Source organism: Mesitornis unicolor, unplaced genomic scaffold, assembly GCF_000695765.1.
Source record: "Mesitornis unicolor isolate BGI_N332 unplaced genomic scaffold, ASM69576v1 scaffold2965, whole genome shotgun sequence".
NCBI classification, from domain to species: Eukaryota; Metazoa; Chordata; class Aves; order Mesitornithiformes; family Mesitornithidae; genus Mesitornis; species Mesitornis unicolor.
Genome location: NW_010187323.1, coordinates 10,495 through 37,728, shown reverse-complemented (window position 1 = coordinate 37,728; position 27,234 = coordinate 10,495). Strand labels below are relative to the sequence as shown.

Below are 27,234 nucleotides of genomic sequence, written 5' to 3'. Positions count from 1 at the left end.
TCACAGAAGGGAGGGGTTGGAAGGGACCTCTGAAGATCACCCAGTCCAACCCCCTGCCAGAGCGGGATCACCCAGAGAAGATCACACAGGAACACCTCCAGTTGGGTTTTGAATGTCTGCAGAGAAGGAGACTCCACAACCAATCTGGGCAGCCTGGTCCAGTGCTCTGTTACTCTCACAGTAAAGAAGCTATGTTTAAGTTGAACCTCTTGTGTTCCAGTTTGTGACCATTGCCCCTTGTCCTATCATTGGGCACAACCGAGAAGAGTCTGGTCCCATCCTCCTAACACCCACCCTTTAGATATTTATAAGCATTAATGAGATCCCCCCTCAGTCTCCTCCAGACTAAACAGACCCAGCTCTCTCAGCCTTTCCTCATATGGGAGATGCTCCAGTTCCCTCATCACTTTAGTGGCTCTTTGCTGGACTTTCTCCAGTAGTTCCTTGTCCTTCTTGAACTGAGGAGCCCAGAATTGGACACAGTATTCCAGATGTGGCCTCAGCAGGGCAGAGGAGAGTGAGAGGAGAACCACCCTCGACCTACTGACCACACAGGATTTAAACTGCTGTCACATCCTAGTAATTTTGGAGATAGTAAGGGTGAAATCCTTTGGTGCATATTATTATTTTCACTTTGTTTAATTTTGCTACATGAATATTCTTAAAAGATGTCTATTGTAGCATACTTTAAAAATCCAAGGTAAAACACAGTTTCAGTAATGCAAACTACCTTAAATAATTGAGACCTAAGATGTAGTCTGTCACATCTTAGATCTGTGTAAATGGGATTGGAAATGTTCTCTTGGCTCTATTTCTTGTTTACTTTGTTGCTAGTTGACTTAAATTATCTATACCAACTACTTAGTTTCTAACTTTAGCCAATTTTTTCCTAACCATGATTTGCTGGACTCCAGTGTTTTTATTCCAGTACAGGTAAATAAATCAGCCAGCCAGCAAAGGAAGTTTGAATAAGGTATTATTCTGTAATTCAGAACTGTGCCGTAAGGCACTTTCACATGAAATGATACGGTTTAAGTCATTTTTATCCCTCAGTTGAAACTGTAATGTGAAGAAAATGGATTATCTAATATATATTTCAAAACCAAATGCCTCTACTAAACTAATCATGCAAATAAGTTGTGTTTTAAATAGGAGAATCTTTTGTCTGGTTAACTGCTTGCATATATAAACCCTTAGCTTGAATTCAGACTCAAACATCTTCAGATCTTGCTGATAAAAACATGTATCGTTGACAAAAGTCCTGTCCTGAAATACTGTCTTTCACAGTTGTCAATAGGCTCTGGTTTTAAGATTTGTATGTAATGTGCATTTTGTCTTGTGTCCTATAGGAATGTGCTTGGTTGTGCTATTCTGTAAGTGTGCAGATGTATGCTACAGAAAACCTGTTCCTGGTAACTATGCAGCAGTCCTCTTGTATCTGAACTCTGACAAAGCTTGATTCTGATGCCACTATTTTTGTCCTTGTTAAAATATTTTGTACATGCTTTCATGCCTTTACTGTGTCTTCTGCAGAGTCCTTGCAGCCCCCAGCTCTCTTTCACAGCCTAAGCCTTTCCATGGGTCCAAGAACATGTCATTAGCAGCTTCCACTATTTCATCTGCTATCTCATCTCAATCTAGGTATATCTGTAAAGCTCTGTTCTTTTTTGTTTAACTTATTTTGTTTTCACTCTGTAGTACTCTTTCTGATTTACAGTTTTCAGGTTCTTAATAGATTGGCTTGGCAGAGACTATTGAAAAGCATGATGTGTTTAAAGGAATAGCCTTCTTGCTTATCTTTCACATTAAAACTGAGCTAGGAAACACCTAAGTTTTAGATTTAGGGTATGTGACCAAAAGATCCTTTTGGAATAAAGGTATTTCACTTGGTTGGTTTGTGCTGGTTTTGCCATCTTAAAGTCTTGTCTAGTGACACTGGGTGAGAATGACAGACTTTTTTTTTTCTTGGTGAAAACACAGGATCACAGGAATCACAGACGTCCTTTTATGATGCTCTTAATCATGACAAGTGAAAGATCACTGATAGGGAAAAGTAGCATCTATCCTAGAAAGAGAGAATGCTGCTGTGCTGCCTCACTGCTAAGCCTTTTCATTGCTTTCAGTAACAATCTGTCAAGACTAACAAAGGAGAAAGCAGTAGATTTTAAGATTCATTATTTAATCACAATTTTCAGAAATAATTAAAAACTGAATCAACAATACATTTGAGATTATAATTATCCATGTCTCTCTCTTATGTTGACATAAAAAGGTAGTTAGGAATCACCCAAAGATGATGTTTGAAGTTAACAAATTGTGCAAGTTTGAAGGCTACACACCAAGAAGTATAATGGTCTTTCTCAAGAGAAACACAGAAAACAGCAGTTAAGTGCCATGCATAGTTGTGGCATTTTGGCTGGCTCCACATCACTAAAACGAATGCAGAAATGAAATAGCTACAGAACAGAAAATCAGAAGGGTTCTGAGTTTTAGGATGTAAACATAGCTGTTTACAGCCATGGGAATTACATAAGGGATGTAATTCCCATATGGAGCTGATAAAACATAAGAAATAAAATTAACTGCTGATGCAATTCAATTTATTTGAGTGGAAATACACTAATCATAATCATACACTAATCTTCAGTTTCAATTAAACTAGGAGGTTGGTTAATGTCACCAGAATGCTACCAAGAATAGAAGGTAAGAACAGATGCAAGGGTATTTGCTGCCATTGACATCTAGTATTATATATGACCTTTCAAAATTCCAAAGTGATGAATTATTTAGAGAATTCATTATTTGTGGGTATCCATCATAAAATACCTTAAGGGGACCTAATGTTCACATTATGAGTACTTGGTGCATTTCAGAAGTAATTCCTACACTGCTTTTTTGATCAATACTCTGGTATGATTAAGCTCTTACATGTCACCAGTACTATTTCATCCACTGTTTGTTTTACTGACAGAGCTCTTTGAGTCAGTTGGAATGATCACATATCTCTGTGAGAAAAGCGATCTACAAAGTTGTTGAAGGAGACATGTAAAAACCTCTTATAACTAGAGAAAGTCCCTTGCTTCCTGAGCAACAATAGCTGTGCATACTGGAGCTTCTTTATAGCTCTGGTGTGCAAAAATTATTTCTTCTCAGCAGTATAAAAGTCTTATTTTCAGTATTTCTCTCAGTCGAGGACTGAAATTAATCCATTGGTCAGAACATGAAATTAAATTTAAGCCTTGGTGTGACTACTCTGGCCAGAAGACATTATTCATGTTTCATGAGTCTATTTCTTAAGACCCATATAAGTCTTGCTATGAGAGGTATATTATTAAATACCTGCATAAGAGATTTCCTTGGTAGTCTGCTAGATTCAGTGAGAATCGTACATAATAATCAGTAATACACCTCTGAAGACTGCATGTAGTAGTAGTATTGCATGTAATACTTTTTAATTCTGCAATATATGCATATTACATTGAGATTGGCATTGATGTTACAAAAGGCCCTAGTTTTTCCCCTTCAAGACAGTCAGATAATGAAACACGTTCTGCATTCCTCCAAAATTGTTCATTGATTGTAAGATAAACATCTCAAATGCATTGTATGTATCACTCTTAGGGACTCCAATGGTAAAATCTTAATCAGGTTTATTTTCTTGCCCACCCAAGATTAGAAAGGCATGTTTTACACTTGAGTGAAAAAATTCTATTCACTGACAATTTCTGAGTATTTTGAATAGGAGGATATAAGGGGAGGGCTAAAGAACACATCACACTTTCAAAATGTCAAAACGACAGATTTTCCAGTTTCAAGAAATGGCTTTATTTCAGAAATAAAATTTCCTTTGGATGTTGTTTTTCTTACTCTGCAAAGCTGTCTGACTAGGTGAAGACAGACATAGATTTGAACACTGAGAGTGCTGCTAGTCGGAGGGGGAGCGTTCTAAAATTGGATATGGAGTTCTAAGACTGTGCTCAGAGTAATCTAAAAACTTCAGGAAACCCTTATGACTGTGTGAATCATAGCACTGTGAGCTTTTAAATCAGAGTTGTCAAAGTGGTAGGTCTCTAGAAACCTTTAAGAGACAGATAGTTTATCATCATAGAAAGTCCTTAAAATAAGGCTGCCCAAGTAGGCAGAAGGCATGTTTTCACAGAACGGGTAACGTATGCATACTTTTTTAAACTGAAGGTTATTCATTTGAGAAGCTCATTATTCATTTGTATTAATGGCAGATTAATATGGACTGACCTTCTGAATCCCAGCATAAGCACTCTTCACACTGAAGTATGGTAGCTATGTTGGTCAACTGCTGGCATAGCTTTTGGTCTATGAGTTAGATGGTGATATCTTTCATATTTTGGGACAAATTTACTCTTCTATAAAAGAGCTATGTTTTCATTGCTGTCTTGGAAATGACAGGCAACAATTACATATAGTTTACATATAAACAGCTAATAAACAAGTATAAAGATATCCATTATTTGCTGACACTACTTGCATGGCTATCTTAGAGCTAACATAATCATTTCTTGATTGAACCTTTATCCATTTAATTTTGCATTTCCTTAGTGGGGAGAAGGGAAGCAGTTTGAAGCCTTGCAACTATGAATTCATTTGTAGCTATGTATCAATATGGACTAATCAGTGTGAATCGCAGTTTTAATGAGCAATGAGGACAAAAATATCACCTTGAGGTATTAAAATTTACTCCAAATTCAAATGTCTTTTATCTCCTGCATTAGATCGGCATGGACCATTTAACCCTTTCCTGCCCCTTTGAAAGGAAGCAGGTTATCTGGGGAGGTTGTGTCTCCATTCTTGAAGGTTTTCAAGACACCGTTGAATAGAACACTGAGCAAGTTGGTCTGAGCTCAAAGCTGGCCTTGCTTTGAGCAGGAAGTTAGATGAGAGACTGCGATCTGATCTCTTCCCACTAGAAAGATTCTGTGTATCTATAAAAAACAACTGTCCATTTCAGAAATGAATACTTTAGTCGGACTACTAAAACATATTGCTTGTACCTGGCATTTATTGAAATCAAAGACACAAGATCTACAGCATATCAACTTTATACACTGCTGCCCTAAAATCTTACTTGCCAGTGACCAACAGAGGTATCATGATGACATACATACACTTCAAGCTGTTAATCAGCAGGCAAAAGTTATTGTCTCAGCTAACACCTCTTTTGGAAGTTCAGTAATTCAGTGAGCCTTGGGACATAAAGGTAAATCAGAAACTTGTAGGACCTGTAAAGAATTGTTTCCCTGATAATCAGGTGCAAGAAGCAAACTCTGGTTTTGGAGGGCTGTGTTGGAGCTGAAATAGATTCTTTGTGGACTACTTTCACGTTTGTTTTAAAAACTGTCATGTATTATAGCTAGTGTGCTCGAATACAAGGGACTAAAACTGCCTTCTAAATTAAGTTATAATTCAAATTTTTGAGCATCCGATAGTTTTCATTTAGAAATCAAGCAATGCATTAGCATGCCATAATGCTGACGTAAAACTCCAGTTTTGGCTTGGCATGTAACATCGGTGTATTACAGCATTTCACATAATTTTAGTTCAAAATACAATATGGATGACCTTAGTTACAACAGTCTCTCCATCCTGTAAACCACGCTGAGATAGAATGAGGCGGAGATTTTTACCACCATTGTTCCAGTGTTTACTGGTTTTTTTTCCTTCTAGATACCTTAAAAAGGTCCACCAAGAAAATGCAGGAGGATTTATTGATCGATGTCTTTAACTATTTAAATCTGATTTTCAACTTTGGTAGATCCAGTTCTATAGTGATTTTGCTTTTGTATGCAAGGCCATAGGCTTAACTCCTAACATGAATAAAATCTTGATAACGTTCCTAAAAAGAAATGTTTGAATTAAGTCATTAATCCTTAACTGATCATGTTACTCTTACTTTTAAATCTGCAATGTTCTCTTACTTTCTCACTTATGATCTTCCTTAAAAAGAAGAAAGCAGAGCAGGAGTGTTTTAAATAAGCTACAGAACTTGTTATACAATTATTTATTCCACCTGGAGAGTAAAAGCAGGGCAACCAGTGAGGCAGCACTTGGGGAATACAGAAACAGGAGAAACGATGGAAAGAGTTACAATTACGGTTCTAAAAGGAAGGTGTCGTTTCTGTGATTCTTGGATTTTAACCCAAGCGCTGTATCTGTGATAAAAGGAAGAAAACCTCTTCTCCAGAAGCTAGGAAAGTAACTGGTTATATGATAGGCTTCTGGTAATTCCGGCAAATGTGGGCTGTGCTCCTGTGGGATGTGATTGTTGCCAGGAAGCCCTGCACTCCTCTAGGAGCTGTCTTCATTCTGAATCCTCTTGTTTCTCAGATCATACATTGTGCAGGTTTTTAAGGACTTTCTGTATTTACATAAATGGGTCATTTATGTTTGAAATGATGGTGTTTCCCCAAGAAAAAAACCAAACCTACCTGTTTACCTAAGACTCTGTATAGTAAAGGAACAGCAGAATGGTTCTGTGAGAGAAATGTTGAATGTGATGGCTTGATGATGATGTTTCAACTATTTCTTGCTCCTCCTTTCTAAAGAGTTGTCCTAGTTATCTGGAAATCTTAGCTGGTCTTTGGACTGGTTCATTCAAGGTTTGCTTTTAACATTTTTGTAAACATTTTTTAAAATGTTAACTTCTTTTTTGTGTGTGCTAATACAAATAAATGATGAATATCAAAGTCAACAGTCCAGTGGCTGAATTTGACTTCCAGAACTAAAGAACGAGCAATATTGGATGAGAGTGACTTATGGAGCAATATACTCAGGTTATTTCTTAATGTTACCATCATTCAGGTTTCACTATGATTCCGAGCTTTAATAAGATAAGCAAAATGTAATGTAATATTGATCTTATATGATTATAATATGTACATGTTGTTTACTTTAGCACTTAAAAGCCCATCTTAGTCATAAGGAAATTCACTTTAGGACAATATATCCCAATTTTCTTGGTACAGGTTTTTTTCAAATTCAACTTTTGTCTCATTTTAGTTTCAACCGGCATTCTTCCACCTCCATCAGCTACCAGTCCAATAAGAGGTATAAAAAATGTTTTGCGCAGCTACTCTACCTTAAAATCACTTAACAAACCGGTTTATTGCTGCTAGTAGGCATCTAGTGAAGTATTAACATAAAAATTATCTGCTTAGATATATTTACTCTTTCTTTTTCCAACAACTAATAGTTTTCAGAGCCAATATTTAATTTGCTGCCTGTCACATGCCCTTGGCTTCTACAGATAAATTCTGTAAGGGTGCTTTCACTGCTTTTTGAGGTGCCATTGCTTCCTGTTCCATTAAAGCATCTTCAATCGTTTGGATATATTTTTATTTTTTCTTTCTTTTTTCTTTTTTTCTCTCTTTTAATCACATGCAATTTTCTTTTCTTCAGCAGAAATTCTGATAAATCTTTTAACTTCACTAAAACCCTTAATGATGTACCATAACACTTTGTTTCTTTTTGGCAAGCCTTTTTATCTTCCTTACTGTACTTAATACTCATTTTACACTTGCAAAAGAGTTCACTTCTTTTAATTTTGCCATGATTTTGGTACTATAAATACAATTTTTAATGTGTGTATTGTTTTTGGGTTCTTTCAACTTCATTTCCCTAGACATACAAGGAAATATAGTGCCATGGTTTTATCATGCTATTAACTTTTGGAAACAGTTGGATTTTTAATAACCATTTTTCTTCATGACAATCTAAGTATCACTAATCTGGCTCAGAATGTCTTTAAGTATTTTGTGCATTAAGAGAGCTTCAAATGAGTCTGTCTACTAATAGACCTTCATACCGGGGACTAGACTTTCCTGGGTGTATGCCACTTTCAGATTAAGGCTGTAGGACACGATTTGAAATCTTTTAATCCACATTGTAAATACTGAACACTGATCATGTAACGGTAAGTATGTTTTACTGGTTTTCTGTCTAGTTTAGCTTGAATAGTAGATTTTAAAACAAGGAAAAGTCATTTTGATAGCGTGTATTCAGCCAAAGGCATTTTGAAAGCTGTATGTGAATCCAGTGTACCTGAAGTGTACATCTTCCTGTCTGTGCTACAGGAGGAGCTATGATCCTCTGTCCAGTGACACTGAGTACTGTGCATTCTTATGCACTACAGATTAGAAAGTATCAGAAGTAAATAGCTGATAAGAACAGAAAGTAAAAAGTCTTACTGTGCTTAGAACAGCTTTGGCAGTTACAAAATCACAGCACAGTTCACAACCGAATTTACAGTGAATACAAACCCACTAAAATAGTTTATCTTGGAGAGTCCTGTTCATTTATAGTATAAGTGGATCCAAATCCAGCCCTAAGCCCTAGGTACAGAAATAATTAGCTATAGTCATTGTAGCAACAGCTATGTTCCTAAGTCTAACTAAACAGACAAAATAAATTAGCCTGAGGCAGCAATGCTGTGCAAACCAGATCTACAGTATAAGCACTGTCAGAGTAGCAAAAAGCTATGTTGTGAGGATAGGTTTATTTTGCTCAAAATTAAAAATCAAAAGTTTACATTTGTCAGAATGCTTTTTACCAGTGCTGGAATAAATCTGCTGGGTTTGCCATGTGTAAAAACCATAACACGTTCTCTGCAGACAGCATCTATTTCCACTGTTTCTTAAAGAAAGTACAAGTCAAGATGGACCAATGGTCTGGTAAAGCTGGACGCTTCTTTTCTTATGCTGCCAAATTTTTTCCTGTAGAGAAAGCCACTGCAGAAATAACTCCTAAACAGTCAGCACAAATAGATACGGATCTGGTTCAGACAGATAGTGAAATGGAAGGGAGGGGGGGATAAAACGGCGTTATCTGGGTGGGTAAGAATGATGTTCAGTAGTGAATGGCTTTTATTACTGCACACATCTCAGTATCTGTTGCTTCTCTTTATTGTACTTCTTTATTTTCTCTTACTTGCTTTGTTTGTAATGCTCTTTTAGTGGTCTATGAAGCAAAATCACTACAAATAGAATCATAGGCAAATAGAAGAGACATATATCTCAATGTGTTACTGTAATCAAACTCAGAATCACCATCCAAGCCATAAAATAGAGAAAAATTATTTCTTATTGATGTTTGGAATCCTGAGCCAATGTTTTAAATCTAGGAATGCAGAAATTACATCTTAATACTGAGTATCACGTGCTTTTGGTTAGCTGAATCTGAACATTAGAAAAATTAATGTAAATTGTGGTATCAATCTAAACAGGGAAAAGAGTTTCAGAAATGTTTTTTAAAGGTTACAACAATCTTTTCAAAAAGAGTACAATGCTTATAAACAGCAGTTGGTATCTGTAGTAGCAGTGGTAGTATTTGTGCTGAGCCAGTATCTTTTTAAGTCAAGAAGATATCCCTCATGGATTTATCTTAGAGAAGAACAGGCCTGTTTGTTTGTAGAGGGACAGAAAACCCAAACTTTTTATGCATGTTCCTGAAGTCTGATTCCGTGTTAAACTGAGAGTTCCTTTAACAAATTTGTCATATTCCTTCAGTATGCTTTCTTCTGTGACAAGAGCAATGTGGCATTATTTAAAATCCTTATTCATCCAATTTTTCTTTCCAGAGAACCGTCCAAGCCTTTCTTAGCAATGATAAAGACTAATGAATCTCACAATATTCTCTCTGTAGCTCTCAAGGACAGTTCCTCTTGGAGTGCTTTGGAAGCTGCCACATCTCTTATTTCATCAGTGACTTTTGCTGTTCATAAAGTTCCTCATAATTTCATTTTGTTTTTAGAAACACAAGCCAGTCATATACACCAGTGCCAGCTTCTGGAAGCTATGGAGAAGGTCCTGCTGCTTCTGCTACTCCAAAACCAAGAGTTGTTACTACTGCCAGCATAAAGCCCTCTGTCTATCAGCCAGGTAAGGTCACTTCAAAGTACGGAAAGGATTCATCAAAGAAATGCACATGCACTTCTTTTGGATAAAGAAAATGCAAAGAATGCACATTTCACAACAGGACACATGCACATCAAGAAAGATGTATACATGAAACCATGCTAGTTTTGGTTGCTAGTTTTGCTTCAGATAATCTGAAGATTGAGGATTATGTTGTATGAGAATTCTGCTTTGGAGTGAAAATGTGGAAGAAATCGAGGAAGAAGAATAAAAGCAAGGAAAAAAAAATCTCTAATAAAAAAGATCTGTAGCCTGACTTTTCAAAAGAAATACATTTAGAAAATAACGCTGCCCGCCCAATTAGCGCAGTGACACTTTAAAACTGACAAAATAGCTCAAGACTACACAGCTCAGGAGGGAGACAGAATAAGTGAAGGCAGCTTGAGTATATTTGGATATATCAGCAACACAGAATAGGCCATATACTGGACTTATCAAACTCAGGCTTATATTTGAAATAAAGAATGACCTCTTAAAGTACTTTGTAAGCTATGCTTCCATTTCCCACAGATCCAATTACTGAAGGAATATATTTGATTATTCAATCACAGGGAAAATATGCTCCTTGATGTTATTTAAATTACCTTCGTATTAATGTGTTACAAATGGAGTGAACTTCTAAAACCATTGATGACCAAAACGTGAACCTTCAAAATGAACAAATTAAATGAGGCAGCAATATACGTCTAAATGCAGCTCTGTTTCAAATTAAGCTTGTTCTGATCTTAGCAAGATAATTAAAAAGTTGATTTATATCTTGACAGTCAGGTAAATATGAAAAGGCCAGGAATTCTAACAATCTTAAACTCTGTCTTCTGTAATGCTTTATCTCTGGATCTATTTCTCTAATTAAACCAATGCAGAAATTTTACTTAGATACAAAGCAGACGGGCAGATCAATTGATTAATCTTTGTGTTTGAGATATGAAAGTGGAAAAAGCCAATTCAGAGCTATCACAAGCTATTTAGGGTCTCAAAGTCAATAAAGGTTTTAGCTTCTCCTCATTTGCTTTTGGTTAAGCATGTTAGCATATACCATGTGGTCACAAATATTATTTTTATATTGAAAAAAAAAAAAGGAAAGATGAAGACAGAGGATTTATTTCCATAATGCAGAACACAACGAACTATGGCAAGTCGAAATATCTCCTGAATGCACTGATGGGTACTAAGCCCCATGCTCATCTGGGGGAAGTGCACACTCCAGTTCTCAGTATACAGACCTGCCACAGAAATAAATTAGTAACTGTATCTGTTAGAGAAAGAGCTCGCTGTTGAATTAGACTCTGAATAAGAAGCAATACTTTTGTTTGCTCCTGTGATGGGCATCTTCTTTGCACTTCCTTATATTGCTGGTTTTGAGCCAGGCTGCCAACAAGAGAAACCCCTAAAGACAGTTGCAGTCCTGAGCAAAGGGAAATTGTCACTTGGGAAGTAATGGAGGAAACGGCGTTTCCTGTCACAGATTGGAAAGATAATTAGTATTCTGAAACAAACCATCAAGGCAGTTAGAAAACTTCCTCACCCAAATTTATGAATGCATATAAATTCTGTCCTGCATTGTAAAATGCAGCCTGAAGCTGAAAGGACCAGCTCTTCTCAAATGATGACATATGAGATCACAAAATCCATCTTTTGCTTCCAATCTGATTGCCACTTCAGACTTCTGCAATAACTGTACTTTCTTAGACTTCTGTTTTTGTAAATCCACTGTGTGAGAAGGCCAGAATAGTGGAGATTACTACAAGGATTTGCAATGTAGGGTTTAGAAAGCCTTTACGCTAGCCCTCAGTGTTAATGAGAATGAGATTACTTGCTCTCCTTCCAGATTAAAACACCCACCACCAGCCTCATATATGCAATCTCCAGAAACTTGAATGACTCAGTCACTAAGAGAGTTTACAAGGCTATTTTAATCTCAGATTGAAAAAAAAAATAATGGGGCTAAATTTGGTTAAACTGAAACCAATCTCGAAACTGCATTGTTGAGTATCTGGCTCAGATGGAATAATCAGTAAGTCTACACTTGAAAGCAAAGAAGGAGTACAACTTTGACTAATCTAACTCTGGTGGGAATTTTCTGATGCTAAAAATCTTTGTTTTCTTCATATAGGGAAAGCTGTGAACTCTGTAATCTTTTTCCCTTCTCTGTCCCATAAAAGTTGTAACTTGTTTTTAAAAGGATAGATTTCTTTTCTGAATAAGGTCCACTAGATGGCAGAAAATACTTGTGTATTCCTTTCTGACAGGCTTTCCCAGACTAGAATAGTGTTTTCATGTTCCAAACAGCCCAGATGTCAGTGTTATACTATGAAGTAACATGACATCTAAAAGTAAGAAAGCAGATATTTTCTTTTAAATCCGTAAGTCCAAGTAGGACTACTCATGTATGTAAAAAGTGCTCAAGTGTAAAGGCCTGATCCGTTCTTGTAGAAATTGGTAGAAAGATTCCCACAGATGCCAATGAAATTTTCACTGAATCTGAAGCACCTTCAAGAGTGAAACAGCAGGTTATGTAGCAACTGTCATTTTAAATTCTTCTGAATAAGAATAGTGTCTTCTTATAAAGAACTTGTTGCACTGTATGCTTTATCTGTCTTCTACTATACACTGGAACAGTATATAGGAAACTTCTGGGCTTCAAGGATGCAGCCATGAAGTGCAGAACAAGCCAAATCAGTTGTGATTATGAATTACATTTGTTACTGGAAAATTATTACTAAGAATAACAATTATGTGTTCTGCAATCAAAGAGAAAAGATTGAAAGTGCTTTCACAGTGTGAGCTAGTATGTAAAACTAAAGCCTTTGAGACTGTATGAATCTTTATTGATCTTTACTTTCCTAAATGGACCTTTGGTAACATGCCTTTTTTCTGGAGGTAAAATATCTGCTGGCCATAAATGAAGAGCTGATGGAGAGAATTCCAAATTCCCCAGAAGCAAGGAATTGGCTTGTTCCTACCACTGTTAGAGAGAACCTGCTATTCTCTCCCTGATATAAGAATATGATTACAACAATAGTCCCATTCTTTCTTACTGTAAGAGACTCTGAGGGTTGAGACAAACAGGGTGACAGAGGCTGGGCTACTGAATTCCTTAAAAATATTCATTTTTGAACAGTTAAGGGTTAGCTGACACAATACTGATATTTTGAGAAATCTGTTCTCTGATATACTGAATCTTAGTACTTTTTACCAGCAAGCAGCACCTGTTATCTGCTGCATGTCTGTTGCAAGACTTTGAAATACATAAACATGCAAGGTGAATTTGAATGGCATTAGCTGCTAGGACAAGAGAGTTATTCATATAAGCTTAGGGATATAGCTATGACTTAACAAGATAATAATTCCCTCTTAATAGCAACAGCTAAATTCTCAGAGTTAGGGAAACCTTTCTAACATGTTGCAATGACACTATTTTAAATCAATAGTAATTCCAGGCTGTTCACAGCGGGAAAATATGTTGTAATAAATCCAGCCTGTAAAATTAAATAATGGCTGAAAGGAGAACTTGGAGCAGTTTCGAACCCAACATTTGTCATTTTGCAATCATTTCCCTGGTATCTTATTTCAGCATCTGGGAAAAAACCTATTTTCCTGCTTTATTTTACCGAAGTAGAAAAGATAGATAAAGAAGAAATATAAGGCAGAGAGAATGAAAGACAAAGACCCTTCCCCCGTGTTTATCCTTCAAAGGAGGCCAGATTAATCTGAACCGAGATAAATCATACAGCGTCAACATTGGTTGGAATAAACAAACGAAAAATAAAGCACAACATTGTGAGATTAAGGAAGAAAAATTGAAAAACTAAAAGGTTGTAAGCTGAATTTAGTAAAGACAATTATGATAAAAGACATCCTAAAAATGGTACCTGGACTGCATTTGTTCTTCACTTCTGGAACCCTGGGTTTCAATATCTGAGCATTTTGTTAGGCCCTCGGTGGGATGCAGTGCTGTACTTCAAATGAACAAGACTTGGCTTTTGGGGAAGGGAGAATCTTTTCAGAAAACTGAGTGAGCTAGAAGTCACCTTATTTAATTAAAGAGCCTCATAGGTGGGAGCCTTTTGAACTCGCCAATTAGAGATTAAATATTGCCTCCTAATTTTGCCTAGCTTAATACTGTAATACAGAAATAGCAACAGCCTCAGGGTTTAAAGAGATTGGATGTAAACTCTCTGTTCTGAAATCTTTAAACAATGTTTATCATTCCCAAGTAAAAAAAAATAATAAAAAGAAGCCTCAAGCTAAGATGGGATACAGTTTTATGAAGCAGAAACTGTGTTGATACTGGAGCATAAGAAAGTTTTATCAAGAAGATGCATTAGATTCAAGTCTGAACTTGATAAAAGGAAGAAAATCAGAGATAACTGGAGTGATCACAGTGAATCGATAGATATGCAATTTAAGCACCTGCAATTACCAATAATCAGTATCTGTTATTCTGTATGGCAGAGTGTGGGCTAAGGGGGGGGTGTTAGGCAGAACTCAATCTTCTCACCACTTAATTATCCAGAAAAATTCATGTTACGTTCAGAACCCTCCTCTTGGTTGAAATGCACTTCTACCTGCAAGCCCCTTAAAACTGTAAATGTTGTATCTGGTCGTCTTTTTATTGGCAGTGGGATCTGCTATGCGGAGCGTTTGCCTTGATTGCAGGAGAACTGATTTCTGTTCCCAGATCCGTGCTCTCTCATTTGCACAAAACCCTTCAACACTCCAAGCTTCTGTTCCTCCTCACACAAACCAAGAATCATTCACTACTTTGTTTTTCTTGCAAAGGAAAAAAAAACAACCCTGCTTTTACAGCTCCTGTACTTGGCAAAGTGAGACAGGGTCTTGGGCAGTGACTTCAGTTCCTACACAGTGCAAGAGCTGACACTTTGAAAAGAGCAGGGCAATGGGAAAACTTGTCACTATGTGCAGGCTCTAGCTTCTGCTTATTTTTATGTGATACAGCTCCACCCAAGACTAGAGCGTGGTGCATACAAACACAGAGGCACTCTGCAATGATGATTTTCTGTGATAGTCAAAGGGTGGAAGAAAGGAAGTAGAATATTTCTATTCTGTACATGGGAACTGAGGCACAGAGATACTGTGCTTTGCTCCAAGTTATATAGGAAGTCTGTGGGAGAGCCAAGAACTGAACTGAGATCAGTCATCACCGCAAGTCTGGCCTTCCTCTAAGTGATGCTGGCTTTGTCTTGCTGGTCATGTGAGCTGAACTGGCTCCCTCAATATTGCTTCCAGTGCTCTCTATCTCTGTGTTCTCTGTGTGAGCCTGCTTTTCTTCAGAAACGTATGAGTAAAACTTACAAGTGATGGATAACAGTGTCATCCATGGAAAATGCTGCGTATTTAATGAATGTAATGAGATCAAAATTTAAGTATAGCTTATTGAAATTATGGGGTATTCTGTCTAAATCTTTATTACATGATCTGGCATTTCTATTTTTAACATGTCTTAAACAGATTATTTGAAATTTTCACAGAATTGTCATAACCGTTCCTACTAGAAAATGAAGAAATGCCCTTGAAAATGGTCTCCATAAAACTTGTAAAAGCCACTAGGCAATGACTTCTGTAATGCATGTGAGTTAACAGTCAGTGATTGTGCTGATATCCTTGGCTTCAGTCCAGAATCATTGAGCTGTAATGGGACAGACCATAATTAAGTGTCATCTGAAGCTTTTATTTTTTGTGTTGTGGAGTACCCTTCGGTAAGTGTTGCTGTTTTGCCATCAGAAGAAAAGACTTTAAAATACTTCTTGGTTTCTTTTGGGATACTTAAAACAGCACCAGCACCAGTTCATTCCTACACCCCTGCCAATGCTGAGCCTGCAAGTCGCCCTCCCTGGGTTACAGATGACTCATTTTCCCAGAAATTTGCACCTGGAAAAACCACCACCACTGTCACAAAGCACATCCTACCAAGGGGTGCTCCAGTACCGTCTCCTGCCTCAACTTCTGCTTACCCATCTCCAGTGTCAACATCTTCTCAGGCTCCTGCACTAGCCCGGGGCACAGTTCAGAGGGCTGAGCGTTTTCCAGCCAGCGGCCGAACTCCTCTCTGTGGGCACTGTAACAGCATAATTCGGTAAGGTCATGAGGTTTTGAAGAGGGATGAAGCAGAAAGAAAAAAGTATTGGTTATTGTACATTAATATACAGTACCAGAGCCTAAGACTCAGCTAAATTATCCAGCAGGGATGTCTGTTGTCTGCTTCATTAATTTAACATTTGCAGAGCTCATTTCAATATTATGTGGTTCACTTTTTATCACTGCAAAGTTATACATGCTGATTGTTTGTGTCTTGGATGCTATGGCAAATCACTGTTTTCTAAATAAGTTTCTGGTCCTAAGGTACCCCTTGAAGGAGATACATACAACTTCACTGGGAGAGTTGGGGGAAGTAGGAAGGGACAATTATGGAGAGAAAAGGAACGAGACATCATTTTGGAACAGCAGCCAAATGTAATTGTTGCCCTTGTGTCTGGAAAAAGATAATGCCTACACTTTATTATCAGTGATTCATAGCACGCCTCTCCCTTCTTCTCTCTCAATTCATTCTGCTGGACCGGTGCCTGTTGTTACCCTGTGGACTGCTAACCAACTTTAAGTAATCCGTGTTTAATGACAGTCTCCCCCACTGAAAGGAGCTAGTTTCGTGATGTGGAACTGCTGATTATTGCCCTTCATATATTCTGAAATTGAAAGACTCCAGTAATAATCACTATATCTAATTACAATCAAGAGTAAATCACCAAAACAGATTTAATGTGTCCATATAACCGAACAGCGAGTTGTCATCTGATAGTCTGGTATTTCTAGAACATGCTGCATGCAGTGGTCTCTCAGGTGAAAAGAAGGCAGGAGACTTGACAAGCTACTGTGAGGTGTGGGTGTGTGGGTTTGGAAATTAGCCTACTTTTTCATGCTTTCAAATAGCAGTGTTATCTTTTTTGTTACAGCCCCTTGCCTTTTCCTGTTGTCTTTGCTGCTGTTTACAAGACCACTTACAGCTATACAGATACGAACACAATGATTTTTCTAACAGTTGTCTGTAAATCCAAGATATATGACTAAACAATAATGAAATATTTTAACCAACTGGCAAAGTGTTGGAGTAATGATTTTTAAATAGACCATTTCTGTTCAGGCTTCTGGATCTTAGTTTAATATGCACCTTCATGGTTCAAGTAGAATGCCTGTTACACATGTATGTGGTGCCTAACAGAGTGGGTTTGTAATTAGGGTCACTCGAGCTTTTTGCAGTACAAATGAAATAATTGCAATTGTTTACAGGGGTCCTTTCCTGGTAGCCATGGGTCGCTCTTGGCACCCAGAAGAATTCAACTGTGCTTACTGCAAGACATCCTTGGCTGATATGTGCTTTGTGGAAGAGCAGAACAGTGTGTACTGTGAGCGCTGCTATGAACAGTTCTTTGCACCAACCTGTGCCAGATGCCACACTAAGATCATGGGGGTAAGAGAACAAGCTTAACCCTTTTTCTGCACTGAAATTGTGAAATAGTTCAGGCTGTAAGCAATGAATGTAGAGTTTAATTATTTCCTCCTTTTTAATAATAATTTCCCAGTCTTACTATTATTTCAGAATGAGAAACATGGTATTTTATAATGATCTTTATCTATCTGAAGTCTTGGATATTTCTGTACCTTATTCAACTCACAGATAAAATATGTAATCCAGTTACCATCTCACTGCGTGTAAAATGAGTAACACTTTCTGGATAGCTCTTTGCTATCCAATACACAGACTGTTACTTTTACCTATCTTTTCCTTATATTTATAGTAAAAAATTTGAACTGGTGGGTTATTTTCTTATACAGGACTTAGTCTAAATTTCAATGGAGAAGTCAGTGATCTTGGGAAGAGGCCTATTGCTCTTGCTTCTCACTGGTAGCGAGCAACACAGCTGCCAAGAGGAACTGCCGCCTTCTTACAGTTAAGAAAATACAGAACAGAGAAAGATCTGAATTCTGGAAAGGCAGAAATAGATGCTTTTGTCTTAATGTACTCATGCTTAGGTACAATTAAATTTGCTCTACATATACCTTAGATGGTGATGAGGTTGGAACACCATAAGATAACTTTAGCAGTGTATTTATGCGTGCTGTTACAGTGAATATATGACGATTCTCTCAAACAAGGAAGCAAGGAATACCACAGTGTTTTTTCACTGCTTAGCTGTCACCTTTTGACATCTGTCTAAATGTTGGCATTGACAGACTAGATGCTTTTCTCTGAGATTGTCAATCAGGGATTGAAGCATCAGACATCTGTGGTGAAACTCTAGCTCCAACCATGTTTTGTTTGCTACTGCAGCAGTAGGAGTAATTTTACAGCACAGCACTGACTTAACTTACCTAATTAATGATAGCACAAATCAGTTTCCCATTATGGATTCTCATCAGGAAAATAGCAAAGATGCTAGCTGCCTCTGTTTATATTAATAAGGTTTCTCAATCTGTTTTTTGCTTCTTTCCTCAGTGAGGTTCATAAATGGATCCAAACCTTTTTACCAGTGATAGTTGTTTTGCAAACAGTAACAGAAGTTAATGAATCCAAAATGGTGATTTTCTAATGAGATACATGGCAAACATAAATTAGACTATTTCGTGTATTCACTGAATTGAAAGCGTGGAAGAAGACTTCAATCCCTTTTGGTATAGTCAATGGAGATTAAAAATAATCTTTAAAATAAAATCAGAATCTATGTATATAATTGGAAGCAACATAAAATAGGATCTAGATTTTCAGCTGTTGTAAAGCAATGCTGTTTCACTGGCGTTAACAACGGTAATTTGCACCAGTTACACAGCTGGCCTGGTGAAATCTGGACTGTTTGACAGAGGTACACTGTCGAGCATTGTCTTGGGCATAAGATTGACAAATTAGCAGGTAACCATAAATCAAAGCTCAGAACAGCAGCTCTTGGACTTGGAGAACTTCTGTATGACAAGGCAAGAATGAAGCACTAATAGGGATTGCTTCATACTGGATAGAAGAAAGAAGCAGATAAATGTGGATACTCAGAGTTCAAGAGAACATCAGCTGCACAGAATTTGGGTTTTTTGTGTTTTTTTTTTATTTGGCCTAGGAAGAGACATGCATAGTCATTTTCACTAAGTGAATCAGTTAAAATTTAAGAATCTTTTTATTGTTTGGGGAGTCTTTTTAGATTTTCACATTAGTTTATGAAGCATTTCTGTGAGAAGCTTAAATAAATGAGTACATAATCTAAATTGCTTTGAAACATTTGACTTAAAACACTTATCCCCTGCGTGCATTTCTTGGTCTTAAAGAGACAATTACTCTTTAAAATTTATTTAACAGATTTTTCTCCTGCACTGAAGAGTTCAAACTGGTCATGTCAAAACAAAGGAAAAGATAATCAAAATCTTTGCACAGAATCTCTTCTGCAACAGCGACTGGGCATGTTGAAATAAACAGCTGGCTGCACTCTCTTGTTTCATTTTGGCAAATACATCATTCTAGAAAGTTTGCAGTCCTATTTCCTCTTTCTTTCCAAAGGAGTCATACTTCTTTCTTGTGAAGTTGGAAATTGGCTGATACAGAAGGGAAAAATTTCGAGCATCTCTGCCTTGTGTTTGGTCTCCAGTAGGTACTCGCAGGGCATGCTGTTCTGCTGGAGATTTTTGTTTGTTTGCTTGTTTTACAGGAAGTGATGCATGCCCTAAAACAGACTTGGCACACAAGTTGCTTCGTCTGTGCTGCTTGCAAGATGCCGTTTGGCAATAGCCTCTTTCATATGGAGGACGGGGAACCTTACTGTGAGAAAGGTATGGCAAACCGGACAGTTCTGCGCAGTAATCATGCACTTCATGTTGTGTGGAAGCAATGTAAGAATAAAGCAGCTGATGAACAAAATGAAGTCAGTTACCCACTCAGCATGGATTTTGTTTCCACTCTCCACATATACAAGTGTTTTCCCCTGTATTTTAATCCGCTTTATATGATAGACTGGCACAGTGCTGGTCTTTTGCCTCTATGTTGCAGAATGCCTCACCTCATTTCTCTCCCTTACATATTATGATACGTACCTTCCATTTCTCTCCCTAAACTCTTTTCCCTGTCCCCTTTCCTCCCCTGGTAGATTGTGCTCACTAGAAATCTACATGTTGTGGGGTGAAAAATTCTTTCAGTGTTCTGGTAGTTCTTATATACAGCATGTGTGGGTTGTTACACACCTTCTTTCTACTTAGTTGCTTGAATTATGACCAAAACCTGGTCATTATCACTGTATCACTCAGTATCACAATGAGAAACATTATCAACCAACATAAGTGAAAAGATAGCTCTGCTCAGATGTGCAACACATGGTGGTGCAGGTTTTGTTTTCTGAGTGCTGCAACAAATGAACTTCTTGCCAACTAAGAAAAGAAAAGGCCAAGTTTTCCCAAATTATGGAAAGCGCAATATGGTTTAATAAAAGGTGCTTGCTGTGCAAATGAGTTGTCTGACATGGTCAAGAACCAAGTTAAGGTTTAAGTGATATTCCCTCTGTAAGCCCTGCCGTGTCCATTTAATGAGCCTCTGGCCTGCTTCTTTCTGGAGATTCCTTTCTTGTAGTTGTGCAAATTGAATTTTAAAAATCAGAGTAACTCTTAGTGAAGAATGAAAACCATGCAGCACGACTGACTTGGCACCTGCTCTTCACAGTTGGAGGTTTTGCCATAATCTCTAATGACTCTCAAATTCCATGTACCTTTAGAATTTCTGCTAATCTTTTTCAATGTCAAGTCATTCCAAATTGCACTTGATCTTCAAAATAAAGATGTATTAACCAGCCAGTACAGGGTTTCCATAATATTCTCTCTTAATGCAGAGAGAACATAAATCCAGTCATAAAAACTTAAACTATGCTTCTATACCACCCTTAAGGTAATACTGGCCATTAGATTGTGGTTTTTATGACCATATTTGTCCTTATGAATAACTTCCACGTACATTAAAGCCAATTTAAAACTAATGTGAGAAACAGAACTTCAAATTTCATTTGTTTGTTTGTTTTCTGTGTTTGTGATGACAACTGTCATGCTGATGTGGGGGTTTGCACTGAGTTTGTGTTTAAATAATGAAAGAAAAGAAGCAAATTTCAGAGTGTGTGTTTCAGTGAATGTGTAGGAAACTGAGCAAAAACAAACCAAAAATTCATCTTTTGGAAACTTTCTTTTCGCTTGGATTTAATACAGTTATGTTGAGAGTTTGTTCTAAGTTTGCTTTTTGTTTTATTTTAGATTATATTGCTTTGTTCAGCACTAAATGCCATGGCTGTGATTTTCCTGTTGAAGCTGGAGATAAATTCATTGAAGCTCTTGGACACACTTGGCATGATACCTGCTTCATTTGTGCTGTAGGTTCTATACAAATACTATCTCACTTCTTTATACTCATAAATTGTGAAATATAACAGAAGACCTGAAAGCAGGAACGACTAACATATGCCTAAGGATGCAGAGGGACTGAATTTCATTTCTTACTTGCAGATGGAGAAGGATGGGGAATAATTTCTCTTCTCCAAATTATTAAATTTGACCATCACAAGCGTGTGCTTTCTAACAAAACATCCAGTTTGAGTACGTACAGTAATACTTAATGCAAATGCTGTTATTCTTTCCAATGCTTACCAAGTAATGGTAAAGCAGGATTTAAAATAAATTAACACCGTACTGAACAGAACTTACTCACAAAGCAGCGCAGTTCATATTTTCATGCAGAATGCTTGTTGAAACTTGCAAAAAGAAGTCTGTCTAGAGAGAAAGAATAATCATTAGCATGGAAGTCGGTCAAACTCATCCATCTGTGGTGTGTGTTCAGCTATATAGTGTAATATATATTCCCAGCCATATTTCCACACTGTGCACACAAAGTCCATATGATAAACAGTACTTTTCATATGGTTCTAATACAGCTGTGCTGCTCTACAACTTATTATTGCTAAGGTAATAATATCTAGAACCTCTGCTTAGATAAAAATAGTGTGTTGACCACACCAAAAACGACAGTGACAATTTCTAATGTTCGCTGAACTGTAAAATTCAGGTTGGAGAGTAGAAAGTATAAAAATGTTTCTAAATATCCAAAGCTAAACTAACTACTGGTCTTTCAATGGTACACAGACATGTACACAAAAGTGTACTGTGAAAATTGAAGTATTTTTAAAATTCTAACATAGAAAGGAATACTAAGACAGCAAGTTTCTTTCACAAACTAAAAGCTATTAGTCCCTTATAAAAGACACTCTGAATATTTTGTGTTCGTTTTTGTTTGTTCATTTAACTGCATTCTTAAGTATTTATTTAAATTAGCAATCCAATTTTCTGTTGAAGTGACAGTTTTGTTAATGCAGTTCTCACAGCAGTTTTTGTTAGGAGCTAAATTTATTTCTTGCAGAGGGTTAAGTCAGATACAAATAACACAACTCGTAATTTCTTATATGCTCTCTTCATATCCTTTCATGTGATTTCCCTTCTGCTTACAGTAGCACATCACTGATGTAGTCACTCACAAGACTTAAGCCTGCCATGAGCATTAGGGACAACATTTGTTCTCATTCCTAGATTCTGATGTGTTGACTTCCTGAAGTGGTTCTAGTCAACTCTGACCTTGCCAGTGGTGCTGCGCTACCCTATGTAGATACCTGTACAGTTCCAGGGCGGTTTAAGCTGATCTGAACCTGGGCTGCCTTGCCTTGGCCATGCATTCTTAGATGCTTTGTTATGTCAACACCAGCACACAGCCAGGCAGAGAACTCTAGGAGTTGAAGAATAACGTGGTAAGAATAAACTTCCTGAAGTGGTTCTAGTCAACTCTGACCTTGCCAGTGGTGCTGCGCTACCCTATGTAGATACCAGTACAGTTCCAGGGCGGTTTAAGCTGATCTGAACCTGGGCTGCCTTGCCTTGGCCATGCATTCTTAGATGGTTTGTTATGTCAACACCAGCACTTACACAGCCAGGCAGAGAATTCTAGAGGTTGAAGAATAACGTGTTAAGAATAAGTAGGTAGTTTTCAATAATACTGACTGCCTGAATGACTCACTCCGTGATCACATAAACACCTCTACCAAGACAAAGTTATGGCAGGAATGAGTACCATGGCAGGATGGTACCTCTGGGACCACGACACCTAACTAGAGCTTTTGTAAAATCACATTACAAGGATCAGAATCTAGGTCTTCAAAGTCTGAGCTAGCTGTGTGGGCTTGAAAGTGCCACTATCCTTTGACAGCGTACACAGGCACTGCTGAGATGCTGAAGCTGCCTAGGGGACTGCGTAGCCAGGCTTCATTTTAATGGAAACTTATGAACGTAGCGGGTACTGGTGGCAGGAAAGTACAGAGAGCAGAGCTGATGCAAGCCAGAGCCTAACCTCAAAGCATGCTCTTTGATCCAGGAAATCGTGTGCACTTCTGCCAGAGGAGTGCGTGGGCAGAAGGGAAATATGGTTGAAATTGATAAGCATGTCTTTCTCTTTCTTTTTTTTTAATGATTCCTGATTGTATTTATTATTAATCCTAGGTATGCCATGTGAATTTGGAAGGTCAGCCATTCTACTCCAAGAAGGATAAGCCACTGTGCAAGAAGCATGCCCATGCCATCAATGTTTAAAAGAAGAGCTGGTAGTCAGTAATGCTGGGGAAAAAAAGATGACTAACTGGGCAGTTGTAAAGTTGATAACCATGGCTAGCATTTCTACTGGTAACAGCTAGGAAGCTGATACTTCTGAAGTTTAACTTTAACCTCTTTAATCAACGCAGAACATGCTTTTGCAAGGTTCATACAAAAACCTACTGAATGAACAATCAAACCCAAATGAACCAGTCTGTTATTAGAGCAACAGTTGGGGGAAATATTGAAATTAACTAAAAACTGTAATATAAAAAGTAATGCGCAAATACAGTTTCAAAGTAACTACCCACAGCAGTTTTACCATTTAGACCACACACTAGTGTTTAAGAACAACTGGAAAAGTCCTTTTGTAATGATTTTCTTCCATAACAAGAATGAGTAAGTGCCACATGTACAATAATCTGGAGAACCAAAGACCATAGCTTTCAAAGAGAAATAAGTAGATTAGGGTTTCCTCTATGAAAAGTGAGTGCTATTCCATTATGTTGTGGTGCTACCTCATAGCATCAAATATTTTAGTTTCTTTCCAAATAAGAAGCCTGCCTTGAATCCATATGTAGCTGGGAAGCCTAGGAGACAATCCATAACTTAGTTTGAAGATAAAGTGGATACAGTATTAACTTCTTTCATAACCCGGTCATATTGAGAAAAGCATGCTGGGTCAAGCTGGCTAGTGCACTTGGCTTCTCCATACACAGCAGGTTAGTTCTCTTTCAAATCGTAATGGAAAAGGACAACTGGCTTTCTCTAAATTGCTCTTACATTGAATGAAACAGAGCGGGCTGGAAAGGCCAGCTTTTAATTCAAAACCAGTTTTCCTTTCCTCTTGTGGAAAAACGATACTCAGAGTTGCTTTGGTTTCTAATTCCCATTGGTATCAGTGGGAGGTAGGAATCTGCATCTGGGCCTTCACATTGATGAACACAGAAGACGCATCCATCTAGCACAGCTAGGAAGTGGCAGATAGCTTGGAAACGGTCCCTACTCTATCCCACGTATTTAGGAAAAGGGCATTTTTTTTCCTTTCCTATAGTAAATTAACATTGATTAAAAATTCATAAGACAGTGTAACACAACAGGCACATACTCTTTATTACTTTTTTTAAGTTTAAATGCAACACATCCTGAATTGTACTAGTATTTGTCATTGTGCAACAGGAGATATGCTTTGACAGTTATGATTATCATACCGTAATCTTTTCTAGTATTTTAAGAACAACTTTCAAGTTATTCAAACAGTTATTTATAAAGCTTTTTTTTTTCAAAAGAGCAGTACTTGTCGTACTGACAGTACTTTTGAAATTTTAATTCAAAATATCAATTATTTTTGTATTGCAGACAGCACTTCTGTCAGATAGACAACAGACCTACAATGGAAAGCTTGATCACTATTCAAGTTCTATTAATGTGTTAAAGTGAGAATTATGATGTGTGCGTGTTGACAGCTTGCAGTACTGACAGTTCTGAATTGGTATTTCTGAGGGTGAGGATGTGCTCTGTGGCCACACTCTGCTGACATCTGCACTCTATTTTACCTTGTGTTTTGAGCAGCAAGGAATGACACAGCATCGTCTGCCTTTGCCCTCCTATGGGTAATGCCCATTTTAAGAAAATTGTTGTGTCTTTTAGAGGATGACAAACTGTCCAAAGCTTGGAGGAGGAATAAAAGAAATCAATGTGAGAGTTAAGTTAGCTGCAGGCAGTCCACATCTTGGACAAAAATATCAACCTGAACTGCTTGTGGCAGTTTTGACATGTATGACCTGTATTTATTCAGTAGGTATCTTAGTTCTCACTGATCTTAGCAGTGATCTGATCTGAGTGCCACAAGGTCAGATTTTTGTATGCATGAATTATTCTAAAACACTAGTACATTATATGCAAAGCCTTTTTTTTCCTATAGCAAACAAATTTTCTGTTTTCAGTCAGTGCTGGGCTGGTGTGAATGTGGTTCTGTGGATTACAAACTGCAGAGGTCTGGCTCAATATGCTCTAGAGGAATGGACTGTAATTATAGAAGTGAAATATTTTTTCCTCACATATTTGACTTCATTAAATACCTTATCATAACAGTGAGACAATTCTAGATTTCCTTTTACTTTTTGAATGTCATTCAACAAAATTATGTTTATTATTTAAGAGAATTCATATCGGCATATTATATACTAAGACTGCATTGAAGATACTCTTTAGGCAGATTTCTGTGTTACCCACTGACTGGGACTAGTCTCTTACTGTCAACATCAAAAAAGGGAGTGAGGCTTCTTGGGAGGACAAAATGCTAGGGCTTGTGATGCCTCAGGAGAATTTCATGAGGTCTTTCACCTCTAATCTGCATGTGTGTATATGTGTGTGTCTCCCTCTCCACCTTCCCCCTCAATGTCCCTAAAAGCTCCTTCTGCATTGGCAGTGTGAAGGATAATGCATTGTAAGAGATGATCAAGGAAGGGAGGGCTGCAGCTTAGGCAGGGGTACACTCTGTGTGGAGATGGTGGTAGGCACCACAGCTGGGGTTGTCTTTTCTTCACATTCACAGGGGAGCTCACATTGCCAGCTGAAGCGGTCCAGGTCCGCCTGTGAGTTGCTGGGGTGGACAGGGGTGCAGGGGACAAGGGTCTCAGTATGGGCAGGGGAAGGGAGGCTCGGATCAGAGGAGAGTGTGCACTTGCAGTAGCCACAGTGTAGGGACTCGGGGGCCTCCAGGTGGGTGTGCAAAGATAAGGCACTGAGGAGACGAGAAGCTCTTAATGAAGCTGAGGTTGGAGGAGGGGGAATAGCTAGGTAAGGCCAGGTTCACCGAGCTGACACGTTGACAGTTGAGGTGAGGCAGAGGAGGTGGGGGGAACAGACAGGATAACTCACCACAGTCAGGGAAAGGGCTTGAAGCAAGAAATTAGGGTACAGGGAGCTCACCACAGTCCAGATAGTACGAATATGTATAGAAGGGGTGAGCGAGGGGGATGCAGGATCCAATCTCATAAATTTGAAGTCAGTGCTGCAGAAAGGTGAATGCGATGTATGTAAGCGTAGCTGAGTCAGCTTGCGGAGTCACAACAGCGAAAACGCAGCAGCACAGACTTCAGTGGGAGCCGACTGGCTTGAGAGAGCCCTGAAAATTTCCTTTTCAGTGGGACCTGTACTAACTTGAGAGAGTCCTGAAAATTTCCTTGGACAGATAACCTGCACTGTATCACATGCCCTGACTCCAGCTGGTGTCTGAGCAAGTGAGATTAAAGCTAGTTTACATATCACTATATGAGGTACAGTGATACCTCTGAACGAAGAACAGAGATACCCTGAGGATTATCATGTAATAATTGTCCTGTTTTGACTTGTGCTGCTTCATAATGTGGTCCAAAAATAGGGAATCCACTTATCCGCCCTTGGTATCTATATTAAGATATAAATTTTGCACATATCTGAACCAGAAATTTGTGAATGATAATGTAGTGTTTTAATTTTCACAGAGCAGGATACAACATAACTGCTGATACTCTTCTGCCATATGTAACCTTTGTGATATGGAGGGGGGAAAGATGCATATATATATATATATATATAATTCAGAATAGGGCCCTTCAACTATCACTGAACATAAACACTGTACAAAAAT

The 27,234-nt window shown here is 37.9% G+C and overlaps 1 protein-coding gene across 1 annotated transcript in view; it reads left to right on the top strand.

Annotated features, from left to right (window-relative positions):
- Positions 1–23,809, top strand: part of LDB3 (LIM domain binding 3) — a gene marked incomplete at its 5' end in the record, with an annotated part of 82,741 nt that extends 58,932 nt beyond the window's left edge. Inside the window, 8 exons of the mRNA XM_010185387.1 lie at positions 1,534–1,641; positions 7,033–7,080; positions 9,781–9,908; positions 15,741–16,041; positions 17,250–17,430; positions 19,649–19,769; positions 21,228–21,343; positions 23,511–23,809. Of these exons, the coding sequence (XP_010183689.1) occupies positions 1,534–1,641; positions 7,033–7,080; positions 9,781–9,908; positions 15,741–16,041; positions 17,250–17,430; positions 19,649–19,769; positions 21,228–21,343; positions 23,511–23,600 (1,093 nt within the window). The remainder of the gene's footprint in view (positions 1–1,533; positions 1,642–7,032; positions 7,081–9,780; positions 9,909–15,740; positions 16,042–17,249; positions 17,431–19,648; positions 19,770–21,227; positions 21,344–23,510) is intronic.
- Between the last annotated feature and the right edge of the window lie 3,425 nt (positions 23,810–27,234).